Below are 19,859 nucleotides of genomic sequence, written 5' to 3' on the forward strand. Positions count from 1 at the left end.
TACGCTGAGAAAGCCGCTAATTAAAATTTATGAATGAGTTATCTAGAATATTTTATTTATTCCCTAATTTTAAAATGTTTTTTAATAATTATTTATGGGAAAATCATGGATATTCAATATTTATATGATAAATTTCAAATAAGCCTCATTGGAGGTGTGTCCTAAATAAGGATTTTGCGCTCTTGGAAAAATCAAATCTGCAGTGGTGCCTGAATGAAATGTCTGCACTCCTGAACTTGTCAGTGGGAATTTGTGAGTGTTTTTATAGATTGTGAATGGTTTATTGGATATAAAAGAAAGGTAAACAATTTTCAAAGATCAAATTCTATTTTTAATTGTAGATACAATAGTATTCAAGTGTAATTAAAATTACTATTTCGAATACAGTATCGCTATTTGTAAGTAGGGTAATAAGATTTTCTGTAATCGTTATCCAGCTATTCAAATTTATTTTCATTCTTTCAAAATTACATTGAACTTTTGATAACTAAAGTTTTAAACAGATTCAATAACTTGATTTATCTGATTTTTTAATTTTCCTATTTATTTCCAATGAATGAACGACCCTTATTCGGTTAAGGGTTCCAAGCTATTTTATAGATAATACATTTACAGTACAACCAATATTACTAAATTGTTTCTTTTGTCATCTGATCAACAAAAAAAACTTAGTTTAGCAAGACACCCATCTTATGCTGAAAAGACAAATATCTCATCACTAGTCAATGCACAGTCGCTTACAAGTTTTGGTAAGTTACCGTATTAATCGTCAGTCACTATTTGTATCTAGAATTGGAAGCACAGTTATCAAAATTTGAATTCATTAAAAATCTATCTTAGATTTTTGGCTCATAAAGTATACAGGTTAGTAGTTTTTTACTAAAAACTCAAAATACTGCAAACGAGATTTGATTGTGTCTTTAAAATGGATAAATTATTTTCTCAATTCAAATGTTCCCTCAGAAATTAGATTTTATTAATTCTATGTTAATTTCAAAAGATTATCAATTTTAAATATTCAGATAAAGTAGGCCTACCAGGCTATAATTTTAACTTTTAGAATAATATGAGAAAAAGCTGCTTCACATCTTTTTTTATTTGCTTGAGTGCTTGAAAACCAGTATAATTTTAACTGTAGATAAGTACGGTCGATTAAAAAAGTATTGCATTCATTCATTTTTTATTACATTTTATAGTAAAGCATTCTTACTGAATTTGACAATTGATTTTATTAGTAAAAGTTTCATTTTCAATTGTGCGCAGCTCAAATCTTGAAAACATTATGAGTCTGAAAAATTGTTATTATTTTAACTTGTCATTTCTTAAAAGGTATGTGATAATGCAAATAAAGTTAGCTTATAACTATTAGATGTCACAGGCAGGCTAGTTAATAATTTCAAAGTATATCTTTTTTATGGCTTTTCTCAAAGTTCAATTATTCTTTTCTGAAGCATTTTGATCTATTACGATGTCCGGTTTCAACAAGTTTGGTAAATTATTTTAAACATGGTCAAGCCATGTGCGATTTTCAAGTGTGCATTAGAATTATCAACTATAGCCATGAAATAAATGTTCCAGTTTTCTCGCAAGGCCTACCTGATCTTATCATGTTTAAATCTCTTGAACAAGCTTGGTGAAGCCGGACATAAGAGTTTCAATTTTAAGGCCGATCTGCCATTGGTCGTTTTTACACTTACCTATTGTCAGCTGACACTCGGAATTCCCCTCTGATTGGTTAATTCTCACCAACATCTGATTTTTAACCAATAAGAGTAGTCTACAATTTTTCTGAGTGTCGGCCGACAATTGGTAATATTGTGAAAACGACATTCCAACAAGTGTTGAAAAAATACAAATTCCATTGATAAACAATATAACACATATACACAATCTTGATACATATCCATTCAGTAACTCAATTTAGAATATCTAGCAGTAACAGACGTTTAGGTCTCTACCCAATCATGAAACTCTTTTGTTTGAGAAGCTGAAGGAAATATAGTTTTTTATACCGTTTTAATTCACAAGTTGAATAAATTTGAATGTAATTATTATATTATAAATGAGAACTTTACCAATTTCATTACAAAACAAACTTATCGTAAGTGAAAAAATTAAAAAAAAATATTTGAAGGCTGTAGAGAAAATTCTATTAATTCAAAAATGCTACTGGTGGAACTAACAGCTTAGCTTATTGTTGAGATGCAATCGTTAAAAAAATACAGAATATTACATAAATAGTAGGCATTCGCATAAGATTGCTTGACTTTTACGTGAATAACAATAGCAATAATCATGACGAGAGATAAACGGCATGAAAATAACTATAAGATTCACATTCTCAATGTCTTATTCTAATAACTGCGAGAGTACTTTGACATTGACATTAAATTATATTTATTTCCCAATAATAATACAATTTTTAAACGTATGTGAATATGTGTGACTTATTTATAAAATTTGAATTAATCGTATTTTTATTTATTTATTTATTCAAACGGTACAACACCAATTTTACATAAAATAACATAGAAGAGAGATACAAGCACAAAATATAAAAATAAATAATATATAATAAATTATCTATGTGGATAATTTGAATGACAAAAATGAGATACATAATAAAACACAGTTAACATACGGTATTATATCGATGGATATATTATGTAATATTATATCACATTTTATAAGAAATCTTGACATTGAAGGCGCAAGGCGCCACTGAACGTTATTTGCGCTATCTAACTTGTGGTCACCCATCCAACGAGATAACAAAGTGCTCGTTACTTTTTTCAAGCTGAGTATTTAAATCGGTGCAACTGCAGCATATAGTTTTTACATTATTTATCATGAAATGATTAGGTACTCATTAGTGCAAGTATTACTTATAGGTACGAGTTCTGCAAAGGACAGTAACTTAACTATGTTACTTTATACTTTTATGTTTACTTTATATTAAAAAAATATAACATTCTAAATATGTACTCTATTAACTTTAAAAACTTTATTAACTTTAACTCTATTAACTTTTGTACTATTTTAACTTTTCTATCTACTATATTACTTGAGTTGTCCAACTATGAAATTGAATCTATATTCTATCTACTATATTACTTGATATATATTTTCATCGTTAATTAATTCTAAGTAAGCCTGTTAGCTAGTATCAGACAGTCTTATTAGTTGAAGTGGAATTCTATTCAGAACTCAATCGTTTCACACCGGTTCTATCGTTTGCGATACACTTATTCTGGTTGAAATCTTTCGAGATACTGTAACCACTAGGTTGATGCCCTACAGCGAAAGCTGTCAAGTAGTTGTGCTTTTCCTTTTCTCTTCTTCTCCTTCTTTTTCTTCTTCGTGTGTTCAACTCACTCGAGGTTACTTTCTTCTGATTGTCAACTTGTTGAGAATATCCGTCTCTCAATTCTTTTTTACCAATCAACATCTTGAAATAGCAAAGAGAAGGTGTGTGTCAATAAAATTATATCAGTTTCTAGTGCACATGTTTGTTGTTGTATAAGCCAAGAATATAATTAGTCAAGTTGAATAATTATTCTTAATGAATAATGCTTATAACCACTGAATTAAAAATACGTTGCATATTTAGACAGGGCCCTCTTTTTCTACATTTTCATTTATTTATTGAAATTGAAACTCGTATAATTATCTTCCGTATATCTGATAAGTTTTTTCGAGATGTAAAATAATGTTTTGCATAAATCAAATCAAATTAAATCCTCACTGTTATCAGAGACACAGAGAAAAGTGATGGTATTCAACCAGCCAATAAGATAAGAACCATTCTACTTGAAAGTAATGATTTCACTCATCCGTCTAATAATACTGTATTGATATTTATTTTTATATTATAAAAAGTTCCCTCCCTCAGAATAAAATTGTGAATTTCAATTGGGAAGCAAATGTTAATTTTTGGTTGAATCAATGTTTTGATCTTATATTTTTTCTCCTTAGTATTTCAAACAAAATTGTACTTTATATTAATAAAGTTATAAAATAATTGAATTCAACTAGTGGTTACTGTCTGTTCTATGGTATTCGTGTACTAAGGTCATTGTCTGTGCAAGAAAATACAATTTAGACGTTTTTAGATTTTTAGACGTATGCAATTTGTATACTAAGATACAAAGTTTTTCAAGAAATTGGTTCTTATCCTCTTTGCAATGAAAGATTGAAGATCGGTGTTTGTAAACATCGCTTTTTATAAATAGCATCATCACAGCACTGCCCACGTTTTTGTTTTTGCTCTGAAAAGAGAAATAGAATGTGTGTGAGAGAGTGAGATTTAAATTTGGGAGATAGCTGCGTGTCGATGTCGGTCACTTCGAAATAATTATTAATGGTCATTGGTCTTTCACTTTTTTCTCTTTCTCTTCCGTTCATTGGTTTTGACCTCATTTTTGTAACATATGAATGCACTATGCATTAATTTACTCCGTAATGTCGTTCGACCTCCATTTCTATGCACTTTGACTGTTGAATATTGTATTAGTCATAGTCGAGCAATAAGCAATATAATATGCCTTATTGGATCTATTTACGTTTGCAATATCAATATTTAAGTTTAGTTGCTTTTGAAAATGTCCTGTATTTCGAAGTTATGATTGTACATAATACAGCTTAGAAATCGGCGCGTTGCTCTTAAATGTTTTGGACACAGTTTTTCAAGTTAGAAATGACGGATTTTTCGAAATTGAAAATTAACATCTTTAGAATATCGACATTATGTCAATTAAAAAATCAGAATTGTATTTCCATTCTTCATTTTTTGAATGTCATAAATTGTACAATTTACTTATATTTATCAATTTGATAAAGCAGTCTTTTATAAAGCTAAAAACAAGTTTCGAAGAACGAGTATTCTAAATATTATCCTAGATAGTTTGTTACTAAAATACAATAAATTTGTAACTGAAAAATAACTTTTGAAACAAAAAATTGCAAAAGCTTATGTTTGTCTTTTCTTCTCTTCTTTTGTCCACTGCTAAAATCAGACCCTGTCTTAGAAACTCAGTCCACATCAGAGTGACCAGTAGAGATGGACACTAGGTAATAGATGTACCATTTATTTAAGAAAACTTGTTTCAGGTTGAAAAGTTAAATTTTAATATTTTATCGACAGAGAATGAAATGCAATCCTTTTACAGGTGTACCGTGAACGACCAAAGAATTTCAAACGTATTCTGTCATGAATAAAATGATATCATACGCTGATGAAATATGGAATCAAGCTATTGCCGACTGTATTATTATGGTGCATTACTATTCAGCTCGTGTAGCATTGGCTGGTGATGGAATTGGAATTGAATTGATATTCCCGCAAAGTTCGAAAGACCGACTTCTGTCATCATCTAGTGACAGTTTGTGTCTCATTTTTCTGTCTAATCTTTTCGATTACAGTGATGTTCTTTATTTCGTGTGCAGACTTCAACCGACTTCTCATTGGTCTGTAATTTATAAAACCTGATCAAATCTGATCTTTTAAATCTCTGAAATTTTTTTTAATGACAAATCTTTATTGAATAATTATTAGGGCCGGTTTCCGAGCTCGGAATTTAGCTAAGTTCTAGATTTTAAACAGCTGAAGTCAGAAAAGTGGCACTTTTCCCTACTTATTCAAACTGCGTTTTGTTGCTGCACTCAAGGTGCACTTTATTACTGCACTCAAGCTGCGCTTTAATACTGCACTCAAGCTGCCGAAAGTGAATCAGTAGAGTTGTAGCTGTGATACCTGTTTAAGTGTGTTTGTCTGGCTGCAGCTTCAGAGCTAGGGTACCGGATACGGTCGTTGTCGATGAAATGTTGTTCCGTGTGCAGGTGATCTCTCTGCGGCAACCGGCAAGCGACACGCCCCTCTCTATTCACCGGTGTCGCAGATTGTGTCAACACTGGCTCATCTCCGGTCTTTTTCTCCTCTATTAGAGTCCATTTTCCTTTGCACTACATCCCTGGACAAGTTGCTTGATTAAATACAGGTGGTGGATTTGAATTTGTGTGATAAAAGTTGGTGTTTATAGATTCCACAGGAACTTGTATAGAATTTCTCTGCTTAGTTGTTAGATTTTATAGAATTTAGAGTGATGGATTGGGGAATGTGTGATACAAGTAGGTGTTGATTAAAACTGAGTTTACAAGAACTTGCAGAGAATTGATTTTAGTTGTTGATTTTAGAATTAGGGTAGAATGATGGATTGGATTATGTATGATAGAAGTAGGTGTTATGAGTTAATAGGAACCTTGCATAGAATTTCTTTGCTTAAGTTGAGAATGTTCAGAGCACAATATTATGCATTGGATTGTTTGTATTAATAGAAACTGAGTTTACAGGAACATCTATCGAATTTCTTTGATCAAGTTGAGAGTTTAGAATGTTCAGAACCTTGAATCTTGAGTAACCTTGTGTGATTATGGATCGGAAAAGTGTAAATCGGCTCAATAAAATCATGGCCCTTAAATTTATATTGTAAGCTGTTATATTTCAACCAAATTGATATGAAGATAATTATTATCCTTCTCGTATTGTTCTTCGCTGAGAGGTATATAAAAAATACTATTTATTTTAGAAATCTCAAATTTCTAAGTTATAATGATACTTGACTTTTTTTATCTTGTAAAACTTCAACAACAACTTTTGGGCGAAGGTGCATGTTCATTTTTAATTTAAATACTTTGATAAACTATTTTTTTAAATCAATCTATTTTTATTCAGGTAATTTATGTGCATTGCACAATAATACGTTAATAATATCTTATCTTTACTACTGTTGGGAATAAGCTTCTGTGTCCATTTAAGGCTACCATATAAAATTAAGGACGATGCCAGATGTTATCCAGTGACTAAACCACATTGTAAATTTGCAATAATTGAAAGCGCTCATGTAGGCTAGTAATTATTTATTAATACAGAGTTGAATATAAATGAAAAACGAGAAGAACATTATGCTGACTCCAGGCGAAAGTTTGACACCTGGATAAATTACAATTTAGCGTTTGTTTGAATCAGTCCATATATGCTATGAAGACTAGCATAAACGTTCTCTAAAGCCAATTACTGTCAGTGCATGCAGGAGTTTAGGATAGGAAAGATGTACTTACAAATCTTGCTGCCTTGCAAGTTGAGGCCTTTTTTAGCTTTGGCTGTCAGCTTCAACACTCAAGTCATAAATTTAGACGTAAGAAAGCAATAATTATTATAAGCGATTCAAGTTTTCATAATATTAGAGCTAAATAATAATTTCAAACCGACAATCATGTTATTAAAGCCAGCAAGTGGCATGATAATCATTTACTTTGCATAAATAACTCGCGTATTTGAAATAAAAATAGTCTGTGAACTCAATTTCTAAGATTTTTGCCAAGTTGAATTCCTTAATTCAATGCTAATTCAATTCAGAGATTAACCAATTCCATTCAACGTTCGATTCATGCAAGCTATTTTGAATGAGTTAATAATAATAATTTCTCTGGATGTTGGACGACACATCCAGAGGAGTTTATTCATAAATTCAGGAACATTACATATTATTCATTCTGGATTTCTGTTGTTCATAATATTATCACTTGAATGATATATTTAGGAAGGGATAGACTCCGTGGTCGCGCTAATAAGTTAGTACTCAGATAATTTGAAATTTAAGATCCTGGTACTGCCATTGGGATGGGTTACCATTTTGGAAGTCTACTAATTGTCATATTGTGAGATCAAAAATTGCTTGTTGGTGGTTCACAACCCATCTGAAGCTGTTTAGCTTTGGGAATGAGTCCTCTTCTCATTACCCAGATATTTAGAAAACATTGCTTCTTGTGGACCCAGCTTGATGCAGCATAATTTAAAATATCTAATTAAATTCTAAAAATCATTTGAAATTGCGTATTTTGTTGAATAAGACAGCATTCAACCAATAATGTCTATTTCATTCAGCTGTATATCACCCATTTTTCAATTTAGAACTATTAAAACAACAATATTCAATTTATAAGAAACGTAGGCCTATTAATATCATTATAAAAATAAGTTCATATCAAAAGGATAATAGAATACAACGTCCAAAAATATAGTCATGAATCCAATTCAACATAATATAATATTCCTCGAAATAGTTTCCAATTATCATAAATTTATTACGCTAATGTTGAAGTAACAATTTTCACAATATTCATTTCTTAGTACTAATATTCTCATCTCATCTACTTGTCTTCGTGAAAGTATCTGTCTGAGTGGAATCGTAATAAAGTGGACGGTTGATGTGTGTGTATTCCATCCTCAGACTCAGCTAATTATTGGTGGCAAGATGTAGATCAATGGGCTTTTCACTCGCTTCTATTAGGAGAAAGCTTTGCCTCATTCATTGATGTCTGCATGTGAGAATGCTCCATCAGATAGATTCTTATCAGCAATTCTGAGTTTATCTTTACTTCAGTTATGCAACTGAATATTTTATTATCTTGATACTTTTAATCAGAACTACTGATTACGAATTTTTAGTGCATAGTGATTGATGAGAAGCTAGTTAATATTCTATTCCTCCATTAACAAGCGTGGGTATAACACCTTTTCTGTGAAAAGTAATAATTTGCTAGCTATCAATGTGTAAGATCTGAATAATGTATGGAATAGAAAACCTAATGTACAAAGACTAGACAACCCCAAGCAACCCTTGATTAGTTTTTATCTGTAACAAACAAAAACATATCATCAAATGTAAGCTATATAACTTACCAGAGCGGAGAGCATATATTCTTGGAAAATAGACATATTGAACTCTATTCTAATATAATAGTATTTTATATTCCACCTTGCACAAGTCACTGACTTATGTGGACATCAAGATTAAAATCGATTATATTATTTTAGTAGAGAAAAGATCTAACAGTTATGGGAAGCTCAAGGTTTATGTTCTCACTTCTTGAAACAATTTGTTAATTGGTAAGTCAACTACCGTAAAATCAACACTTGAAACCTAGTCAGTAGTAGACACTGCGTTTTTGCAATGCAGTCACGAATTTTCTGAAATAGGAAAGTCAAAGCCGCAGCTAGATGAAGACTCAGCTAGCTGAATAAATAATCGATTCAGAATATTGCAATTTACTATTATTGTGTTGCGTTGGAAAAATAATTGATATTGCAACACGCATTTCTACCTCATGTAGGAAGTACAAGTATTGGCTTATTGTAGTTTAATTATTGAAAATTAGGATGTAGGCGAACTGGTATACTGTTTTAGAAAACATGATACAGTTTATAAATAAGATCTTGTAGGCCTATCGATTGAGTATTTTCATTCTAACTACGGGAAATAAACGAATTGTTCACCAGTATCAGAAAAATTTCTAGATTATTCAGCAGATTTTAATGAAACTAGTTGTTTTTTTTTAGAAAAATGAATAATTTGCATTCGGGTACCTACTTATTATTATTCTACTTCACGTCAGTGATCTTGAAGTTGAAACATTTTTCTCGGTTTTTGTATTATTTCTACTGTTTTAACCCATGAATCACCAAACTTCACCTAGCTTCTGCGTACAACTTTGAACTTTAAAGTTTCTTCCTGCTATCAGACTTTATCTGTTCCCTGTTTATGAAAACATATATTTTCATTTATAATTGTTGCTCATGTATTATCAATAATGTTACAAATTCAACATTATAGTATTGATTATCTTAATAGCTGAATGACAGTTTGATGTGTTTCAGTTATCAGAGAGATTGGTACTTGATTGTTTTGTTTCTTTCTATATCTGAATTTTAAAATAATCAATCTTTTCAATTAATACTAAAAGCTCTGTTTGTGTGCTCAATTAGTGTTCTGCAATAGAACAATAGGAATTACCAGGGATGAGATGTTAGTGTCTTGTTAGTCAATTTGCAAATATTTGAGAAAATTAGCAAGAGTTTTTAATTTTTCCAAATACTATTCTAGTTACTGCCAAGGTCTGTACACAGCTAAAATTATTGTCTTCTATTTCAATAATTGATTATTGTGTCGCGCCTGCCTGTTTCCTTCAGTGAATGAATGTACAACAACAGATCTTGTGTGTTGAAACAAGGATTTCTTCAACAATGGTTGAAACTCAGACCGATTAGTCATCGTTTGTAAACAAACAAAACTCCGTCAATTTCCTGTATTCTTAGTGCAGACTCATTCATATTTCATTATTCATTCATTCATTTCAATTTGTTGGTTGCACTGATAGAATTTGTGTGGTTTATGATTGCAGATTACATCTGGAAATATTACATCAATCTTCAGGCATCAACATCTTGCACAGAAAGACTTCCAAATACTGAGTTGAACTACTAGCAATTTGTGAGTAAGAAAATATTAAAATTCATTACAAAACAATACAACTTGGCCCTATCGCATAATTTTTTCAATTCATTAATATAAAAAATTGCTGAAAAGATTATTTCTGTATTTCTTTTCTCTTGGTAGACTCTCTTAGGATTGTTGACTGAATAAATATAATTAATTATCCAATTTACAACTTGATAGTAATATGATAAATGATGACTTGTCAAGATGTCAAATGCTAAGATCTGGCAAACGTTTCGAAGATAATATGTTACTGCATTCTATTTGCTTATGTCAAGTCATAAGTAATGAATTATTCATGTATTTCTTATCCTAGGCATATTATAAGTTAGTATATTAATTCCTCAAAATTTGTTTTTGTATTTCCTTGAATATTGACGGATTAGGCTAAGAACGCATATTTTTCCATTGAACAGTTTCCAGAGTTTTATTTTAAAAATAATAGTTGAATTATTGAAATTTGTTAGTATGAACTATGATCTTACCATCCTCTAAGACGCTGTACAAAAATATTAGTTTTCTGGCTTATATTTTCTCCCAACACCGACATCCAACAGATGTTTGTGACTACTTTCTAATGTACTTTTTGTGCCAATTCTAAGAGACAACTATTTTTAATATTTCGAGGGATTATTTTTCATACGTGTAAGTGTGAATAAATCATAGCATGAATAATTGATTTATTAAACATAGTGAGAAACCACTATATTTAGTAGAGAAGTGTAGTACGAGAATATGTAGTGAGAAGGAGAGTTTGGAAGTGGAAGGTGATAATGTATGCAGGTTGATTGTACCTGAAGGGTTCAATAGCACCTGTCCAGTTAGCCCTCACGTATCAAGTGACCTGAATTGGTCTCCTTTTTTGGGGTTGGGGAGGATTTTCCCTTCCCCCTTACAGCTACGCTATTCCGATTCGGATCAATTGCCACTAAGACCTTCCTCATTCAATGAATTGGGCAGTGAATGTCCTGCTTGAATAAAATTGAATAGAAGTAATGTTAGTCGATTAATACAATTAGGGTACTGTAAGAAGCTTGAAGTGAAACAGCTACAGAATCACCAGGGATAGATTTCAAAACTCACTAGAGTTTTTTTGCTTGATAATCAAACCACTGTTCTATTCAGTACTTCTCATAAACAATTCAGCTCTTAGTTAAGTGGTAGAGTGGACATTACTGTCCAAACTTCGCCACGTCATCAAATAAAAAAGTGATTCTTCTCTATGTTATGGAAGTTTACTGCTACCCTACCCAGAACTCCGAATAAACAATTTAGATATCATTTTATCAACAATTCAGTTTTATATTCAATTTTTTTTCAACTTGGTACATGGTATCAGTACTGACCTATACCAGTACTGGAGTGCAATTTATGGGCTTTAGTTAGTCGAGAAGGTGTAATAGAGGCTGTCATTAATAATAATTGCATGGAAGGGCAGAAGGCTATTGTTCATAATTAAGTGATATCAGATTACGTGAACTCCATTGTGTGCTGTATGATTTGGAGGTCGTAGTAGTAGAAGACTGCAGCTCACTTGGATTATTTTCAGTCTTATTAGGAAGAAGGAAGTGCTAAATAATATTTCAGAACGTGACAATCTTTAATTTGATGTGTATTTTGATACACTCACTAATACCAGACTTCATAATATTGATTATTTCCATTGTTTTAATGATAAGAGCTGTGATCAATTTTATCTGAGCTCATTGGAATGTTAGGAAGAAATACTGTATTTTATTTATCAATTCACTATTTTTTCTGTCCATTCAAGATTTTTTTATCCAATTTTCTATTTCATATTTCTCGTTATGATGAAAATAGTTCGAGAGATCAGAGATTGATCTTCAAAATAAGAAATGTTATATTAATAGATTTCTAATAATTTATACATTGCTTGCTATTGTAGCAAATTCATTGCTTTCTAATAATTAATACATTGCTTGCTATTGTAGCAAATTCATAGATTTGTAATAATTAATACATTGCTTGCTATTGTAGCAAATTCATAGATTTGTAATAATTTTTTCTTGAGTGTTAAATAAATTTGAAATCAGCTATTTCTCAACCTAACTATAAACATTCTTCAGGGTAAATATCAAAATGTAGATTCCAGAACTAATATAATAAGTTCACGTGTAAAACTAATAAGGAAACAAAATACTTGGATAATAAAACGTGAGGTTGTTTTATAAGAAAGGAGCTTGATCAAGGTCTTTGGTTCGAGAATTATTAGAAGAAATAGTAAAAGTATACGAAAAAAGAGAAACAGAAGAAGATTGAACAAGAAGAAATAGATAGAATGAAATGACGACACACTAGGTTGGCTCATCGAAGAGATTACAACAGGCAGAGAGGCAAAAATAGCAGGACGAAGCGAAAGGAGAATTGGAATTGGGAGACTGGTCGCTAAAACAGTGTGAAGGTCAAGACAAGATAAAGTACGTGTTAAGAGGAGAGATGCTATCTCAAGAGTACTGTTGTTGCATGCTAGAGCTAGGCCATAATCTAATGCTTTAGCTCCGTAGAATACAATTTAAGAAATAAAAGAAACACTGCCATGAAGAATTGGTGCTTTGGTGCTGATAGTTTCAGATAGATTCAAGAAAACCTTGCCATTTATTTAAAAATTATTGATTCATCAAATTACATATAAGGGTGGCCCAAAATTCACAACCCTTGAGGTACTTTCGTCTCAGTTTCATCTTGTTTGAATTATACGTTTACCAAATACATACCGCAAAATATTCTTGCAATATTATATGATCAACCTACTTTGATAGGGGTCAGTCCATTATATCATTTGAATATCTCAGATAATTCTTTATGAATCTCAACTTCATTGTATCTGTAAAAAAGGAAAGACCTTCACCAATGAATCATCACAGAATATAAATTACTTACTCCCATCTTTATCTAAATTGAAAATGTAAAATTTGACTCTTAACCCCATTTAGTTAGGTCCACGTTATAATAGCAGTGTTTAATTAGCAATGGTATTACTATCCTTGTCTATCATTCAACAAAGCTGATAGCGCTATCTCTTTCTCGCTTTGCTCTGTTGCCAGATCGTCTTTTAACAATGTAGAATTAATAATTAATTAACAAAATATTTTATCTCAATATTATGAAATTATTGAAAAATATAATCTCTTGCTTAATAAAATATAATAGATTATTTTAAACGAGAATAACCAGTTAATATTACATTAATAAACCAGTATCAGCTACCGTCTATAGAAGTCATTGACAACACAGAGGATTGGCAACGTTCTTCTCCTATCTTTCTCCACTGCCATTATAACGTGGACCTCACTATAATATTTTGATAACAATTAAAAATCATAGATTTCGTCATCTTTTGACTCCTACAAGTCAAAATGCGTATACAAAATTACTTAATTCTACTATTACAGTCTACTTTATCCTTTATTACTTTATTCTACTTTATTATATAAGTAAATTCGTATGGCTTTTGTTGGTGGGGAGTCCCTTGCGGGGAGGTCCCACCGCCTGAATATATAATTTAAGCCGTCAATGGGCCGACTGTCATACTTCAGCCGGGACCTACAGTTTAACGTGCCCATCCGATAATACAGGAGTGATCTGGTTAAAAAACTTTTGTTATTGAGAGGGTTTGAACCCGGGATCTCTATGCTGCTACGCAAGCACTCTATCCACTAGACCACGGATCACTCCACTTTATTATATTATTCTCAATGTTGATAAAACGTGATGTGAGTTGAAAATATTATATTCCGTTTCCAAATTCCTCAAGATTATCACAATCACCTCTGAAAAAACTATCAAGTTTATTTTACGTTTTGTTCTGCCTTTTATTTGACTGGAAACATTTCCTTGAGTTGATGCTTTTTTCGTGTTTAATCTCACTTTTCAAGTTCATTGAGACAATTTACTGTCACTGGTAATAAATATTGACAGCTGTACTGTATTCATTGACGTTTGGTCGTTATTTATTCAAGTTTTCAAGTTTATCGCTAGATAATGTGACGAGCCGGACTTCCCGCTGTATACATTTTCATGTGTTGTGATTGCTTTCCAATGTACTTGATTTGTCTCCTTCTTCCATCAACAAAAGTGGATTCCATTAGTGTTTTTTAGTGTTCATGAATGTGTCTCATGTCTGCTTTGGCTCACACACCTCATTCCAAGCGGAGAGTCCAAAGTCGTTGCTTTTGAGATCGGAAGAAAAAAGAAAAAGAAGCGACAGAAATGTAGCTAGCTAGCCCACGTACGATGCGGAGTAGCGTATCCTATCCCCGATAAATCAGTATAGTCGATTCATGTTAACTTGTCAGCTTATCTCAAATAGGCATTCTTGCTTCGTCTAGAGTAGAGTAAATTCTGTACATTATACGAGGGTCATTTTTCTTCAATCTCCGATTTGTCATAAATAGGAGACGAATGTATGTAAAAGAATAATTTATCACCAAAGTTTACTTACAGTTATGATTGTACTTCAAAGTGATTGCCTTGAAGGTTGAGGCATTTTCATTCCAGTGGACCACCCTACCAAGACCCTCTTCATAAAATAGTGTTGCCAAATTGGGCTATGAGATTGTTTTGGAGCTCCTCGTTGAACCTAGTTTCCATTCTGGAAATTTACAAAACGACGAGCTGTGCTACCCTGATTAGCGAATTTTACAACTTTGTCGTCTTTTGTTTCCATTTCGGTGCGAACTGCATGAAAGTGGGTGCAATGACAACGTAGACGCCAACTCACTTATTTTTGGGTATTTTCGGAAATCTGACTTACGCATTAAGTTTTTGGAGGTGCTGGGTCCAAATCCGAAAACAGAATCTTTCTATCTTTATTTTGAAGGAAGTTAGAACTGATTGATTAATTGTCTTTATTAAGGGCAGAGTTAGAACTCCAGGTCCTCTCTGCCACACAACCCTTAAGAATGAGAGAAAAAGATATGAGTAGTCGAATTGTAAAATATGAATCCGCAACAACACCTTGCGCCACAGCCTTTCACATCAAACCACACCAGCTTCCTTCTTCCACAAACATAGTTAGCTATTACTTTTCCTGACACCTTTTTTACCTTCTCAAGGATTGAAGGTTTTCCTAGTACATGGATATCCATAGTTCGAAAAACCCTTCAATCTTCCATTCTTTTTCTGCACCACTTTCTTTTTATTTTGTTTTAATGTGTATTGTTGTTGTTGTTGTTTGCATGTATTCTTTTTGTTATTCTCTGTATTAAACTTGTATGTGTGTGTAAAAATAAATTGAATATTGAATATATTACAGTAAGAAACTGTGTTATAAATCCATTATTTTCCACTATTAATTAAACTTTGAATTAAATCACTTTTGAAGTGGAAACACTTACTTTTCGACTTTGATACTTCATGATATTTCAATGAGTCTGAAGATGACCAACAACATGTCGAAAGGTAAAAAGTGAGTGTTCCCACTTCAAAAGTTTAAATAATAGTGGAAAATAATGGATTTACAACACACTTTCTTCCTGTAATATTTGTGTATTTTCCTCTTGTATTCCAATCTTTATTTTCATGAAATGTTTTTCTCCTTTCAACTGTAGAGTAAATTCTGCGTTACTGATATTTCCATGATTCTTATTCGATTTACTTCAATAGTTTTACATTTTCCCCCAACAAATCTTTGTTTCAATGATCCACTTCCTTTTTTCACAGCTTTGTAGAGTTGCATATAAATGCTCCACGTATAGTGAGATTCACTTCAAACTGTCAGAATTCCGTATAGATAATATGATCTTTGTTTCCCATTCAACTGATGCTGTTATTTTTAAGTGAATCTCACTGTATTAATAATTTTATGTCATTCATAAGTTAACTATTATTTATCAGTTTTGTTGTTGTTGCTTGTGTTGCAGGTGTTTGTGCGTTGGCTGGTGGTTTGCGTTGGTTGATTGATGGGGTGTGTGTGCGTGTTTGTTGGGGAAGTCATGCCTAATGGCAGTAAGCATCGACAAGCAGACGTTCACACTGCAATTTCAGAAGAAAGTCACACTTGAGTTGGCCGTACTCAATCAGAAGCTAAGTCACCAGCTTCGTCATGAAATAACGCAGTAAGTTAGCCATACATTCCTTGAAAACTTAATTGCAGAATTGCTCGAATTTCTGCTCTGTTATATATCCAGAGTGTTTGAAGAGGGATGGATCTAGCAGTTGTGAGTTTCACTTTAAACTGTCAGCATTCCCAATATACAGAGTGAGTCATATATGCATTGTGTATAGGTTGAAGACTTGATTTCAAGACTGTTGTAGATATGATACTGTAACTTTCAGGATAAGTTATTGGTCGAATACTATACCTTCTGACGTACAACTGAATCTTAACCCCTTCATAGTAACTGACTTAGCAGTTGTAACTCGAATATTTTAAATGTAAACACCCATTGTGTGGTACATAAGTTTAAAGGCCTTTTCAGAACAAGAAATATGACATCAATAAAAATGTTCTATGATACTTGTATCCAAAATTGTGGCTGATTGAAGTTACAAGTAAAAACTAAAACTTCAATCAGCTGCTATTTTGAATACAAATATCATAGAACATTCTTATTGATGTCATCTTTCTTGTTTTGAAAAGGGCTTCAAAATGATGTACCACACAATGGGAGTTTACATTTAAAATATTCGAGTTACAACCCCCAAGTCACCCTCTTATGAGGGATTGACATTCAGTTGTACGTCAAAAAGGTGAAGTATTCGACCAATACCTTATCCTGAAAGTTACAGTAATATATTTACAACAGTCTGCAACTTATTGAAGGGTTCACATACATATGACTCACTCTGTATAACATCAATCAACTAATGCTAACAGTAGAACTGGACCAATCTTACTACAGAACATAATATTCTACAACTAAGCTCATTGATTCAATTTTTATGTAAAAATCGGGTTTTCAAGAGATTGAGATTGTATTTCAAGAGATTTGAGACTGGTATTGGTTGGAAAATTTATTCACTTTTTTGTGATCATAATTCTTTGAAGTATGACGGTTCCTCTTGAAACATTCCGTATTATAATAATTATGTAATTTTCAGATATCATCCGTTACGAGTCAGTTGACTTAACTTTATTAATGATTAGAAGATAATCTTCGTGGTTCAAGCATATTCTTGTAATTGTTATGAAGACTGTGGCTCAAGTTTATCATCGTACAGATGCAGCTGAAACGCAATTTTTACCATCTTTATTATCCATCTTTCCAATCGATATAAATGGATAAGAGTTTTTCAATACATAAAAAATCATTATTTCCTTATTAATGAATTTTATTTTATGTAATATGTTAATAATTCTCGTTCTTCTGTCACATTTATAAAGTAGCAATGGCGAATATTGTTGAGCTATAAAAAATTTTGTAGTCTGACTCGTCCTTCTTTCTAAGAAGAGCACGTGTATTTGAAAAAAATTATAATGTGTAGTATGATATAATCACTGAAAACATATATAACTTGCAACACTCCAATCCAATTGATGATTCAAGTTTTCTGTGACTTGCTTCCATTGTAGCTTGATCGTTATCTAACTTGAAATGATTGACATTAACTATTATTTAGGATAAATTATCAGTTATTTGAACATTCAAAACCCAAAGCTAAAGTCAGAAGTAAGACTCGATTTTGAAAACTGAAAAACCACAATAAACTGTAGTACTGGAAAATTTTAAAAACTTTTAAATCTTTAATACAGTTGATGTAATACGAATTCTTTTAAATCTTTATCTTTATGTAATGTTAAATAGCATAGACTAGAAGTCTACTTCATTTTCGTCTCAAGTACGTTGTCAATTATTTTTTCCGGTGTTGATTCTGGTTCAGGCTACAAATTAGTCGCTGGTTTGTTAGGTCTATAGACTCACTTGAAATATGAATGACAGTTGAAAAGTGTTGAGTGGAGAATTGAAGCAATCATTATTCTCGAAAAAGTCACTGTTTATAAAGCTATCAAATGTCAGAGTAAAAGAGAATGTGACCCAATTGCATTGATCAGTGTTGAGAAAAGTAATTTCCTCTAATTATTCGATCAAGCTGTGCTGAATAATAATTGGGAAGCAAATGTGGTAAGGCAGGAAGAATCGGTATGTCTTTATTTGTTTGAAAATTAAGAGAGTTCTCGAATTGACGCAAGATCTCAATATTATAGCTATAGCTCATTTGATTGAAAAGGTTTCCTGTTAATATTTCTGGGAAAAATCAATCTATATTAAATAAAATTTTCAATGTATAACTTTATCAAGAATTTTCTGTTAATAGTATTTTTTTAGAATAATAATTTATAATATTTTATAATTACAGTGGATCGTAACCAATATTGAAAAATATATGTATCCACTGAAAAGTATTTTTAAAGATTTTTTGCTGTTGATTTTAAAACAACCAATGATTTTCTGAACAAATGTTTTTTTTTCAACAAGACATGTTAGTATTTCTAAATTCAACGCTAATGAACACAAAGTAAATTACATTATTATAAGTGTTTCAGTACTATAATAAAGAGTTGCATAAAATGCTACAATCTTTATTATAAGTGCTAATCAAATTATCTCACAGTTGAAATTAATATTTTCACTACCCACCAGCATAACTCTATATTGTTTTTATTGATGTTATTTGGTGGGTAAGGTGTTGAACAACATGCATTGTGTATTGCTCATTAATAGGTTAGGTGTTTCAGGCAAACAATTTCAGAATCATCAGTTTAATAAATCTACTTATTGGCGAAACTGTATGTATGGTGATGGTTGCTTACTTTGGTGAAAGTCAACTACTCCTTTTAATCCATGTTTAATGCTTTCTCCATCCACTGGATAAGTTTTGGGGAATCAATCATCCATTACTTTTTCATAGTCAATAACTCTGTATAGTTGCTAATGTGGACGATGCTCATATCCATAGTTTGAATACAATTTTAATTATTGAATTTAATCTAAAACTTACCACTAAACTTGATGCTAAAACCTACCTGAAACTTAGTAAATGAGACCAGATAGTAGAACCTTGATCTTTAATATTTATGATTAGTCACATAATTGAGTAAATTTGTAAGAAGGGTTGTAAAGTTCATCTGATAGGCCTAAGGCTATTTATTCATTATGTTCATTGTTCACTTTGCTTATCACACTTCACAGCAACTATTGAAACATTGATTAGATATTAATTATTAATTAAAAGCAATAATCTTTAAGGGTTCAATAATCTTTAGTTAATCATTCTCACACCCTGCTTGTAATAATACGACACTGTACTTATACAAAATTGAGTCAATATTTCATGAATAGAAATCAATACTTTCTAGGTCCAAGTAATATTTCCAGGTCTGTAATAACATAGTGTGTTTTGGAATTTAGTTTATATTCTCAACAAACTGAGACCACTTATCTCAAGAATATTCTTGAAGTTGAAATATTATTGGTTCACCCTGCTATTAATACTTCACTATAGTATTGAATTGAGTCAATATTTAAAAGATAGAAATCAATATTATTCTTGAGTTGAAATTAA

General features: G+C 31.6%; 1 protein-coding gene across 3 annotated transcripts in view; it reads left to right on the plus strand.

Moving 5' to 3' along the window:
- Nucleotides 1-204: 204 nt before the first annotated feature.
- LOC111044337 overlaps nucleotides 205-19,859 on the plus strand; it is a 55,259-nt gene continuing 35,604 nt past the window's right edge. For all 3 annotated transcript variants that reach the window (XR_005571556.1, XM_039430260.1, XM_039430261.1), the window contains exons 1-3: nucleotides 205-300; nucleotides 10,240-10,328; nucleotides 16,217-16,411. Coding sequence is in view for 2 of the 3 variants with exons in the window: in XM_039430260.1 (XP_039286194.1) it covers nucleotides 16,296-16,411 (116 nt within the window). In the remaining variant the exon portion in view is untranslated. The remainder of the gene's footprint in view (nucleotides 301-10,239; nucleotides 10,329-16,216; nucleotides 16,412-19,859) is intronic.

The sequence above is a fragment of the Nilaparvata lugens genome, chromosome 6 (genome assembly GCF_014356525.2).
Source record: "Nilaparvata lugens isolate BPH chromosome 6, ASM1435652v1, whole genome shotgun sequence".
NCBI lineage: Eukaryota > Metazoa > Arthropoda > Insecta > Hemiptera > Delphacidae > Nilaparvata > Nilaparvata lugens.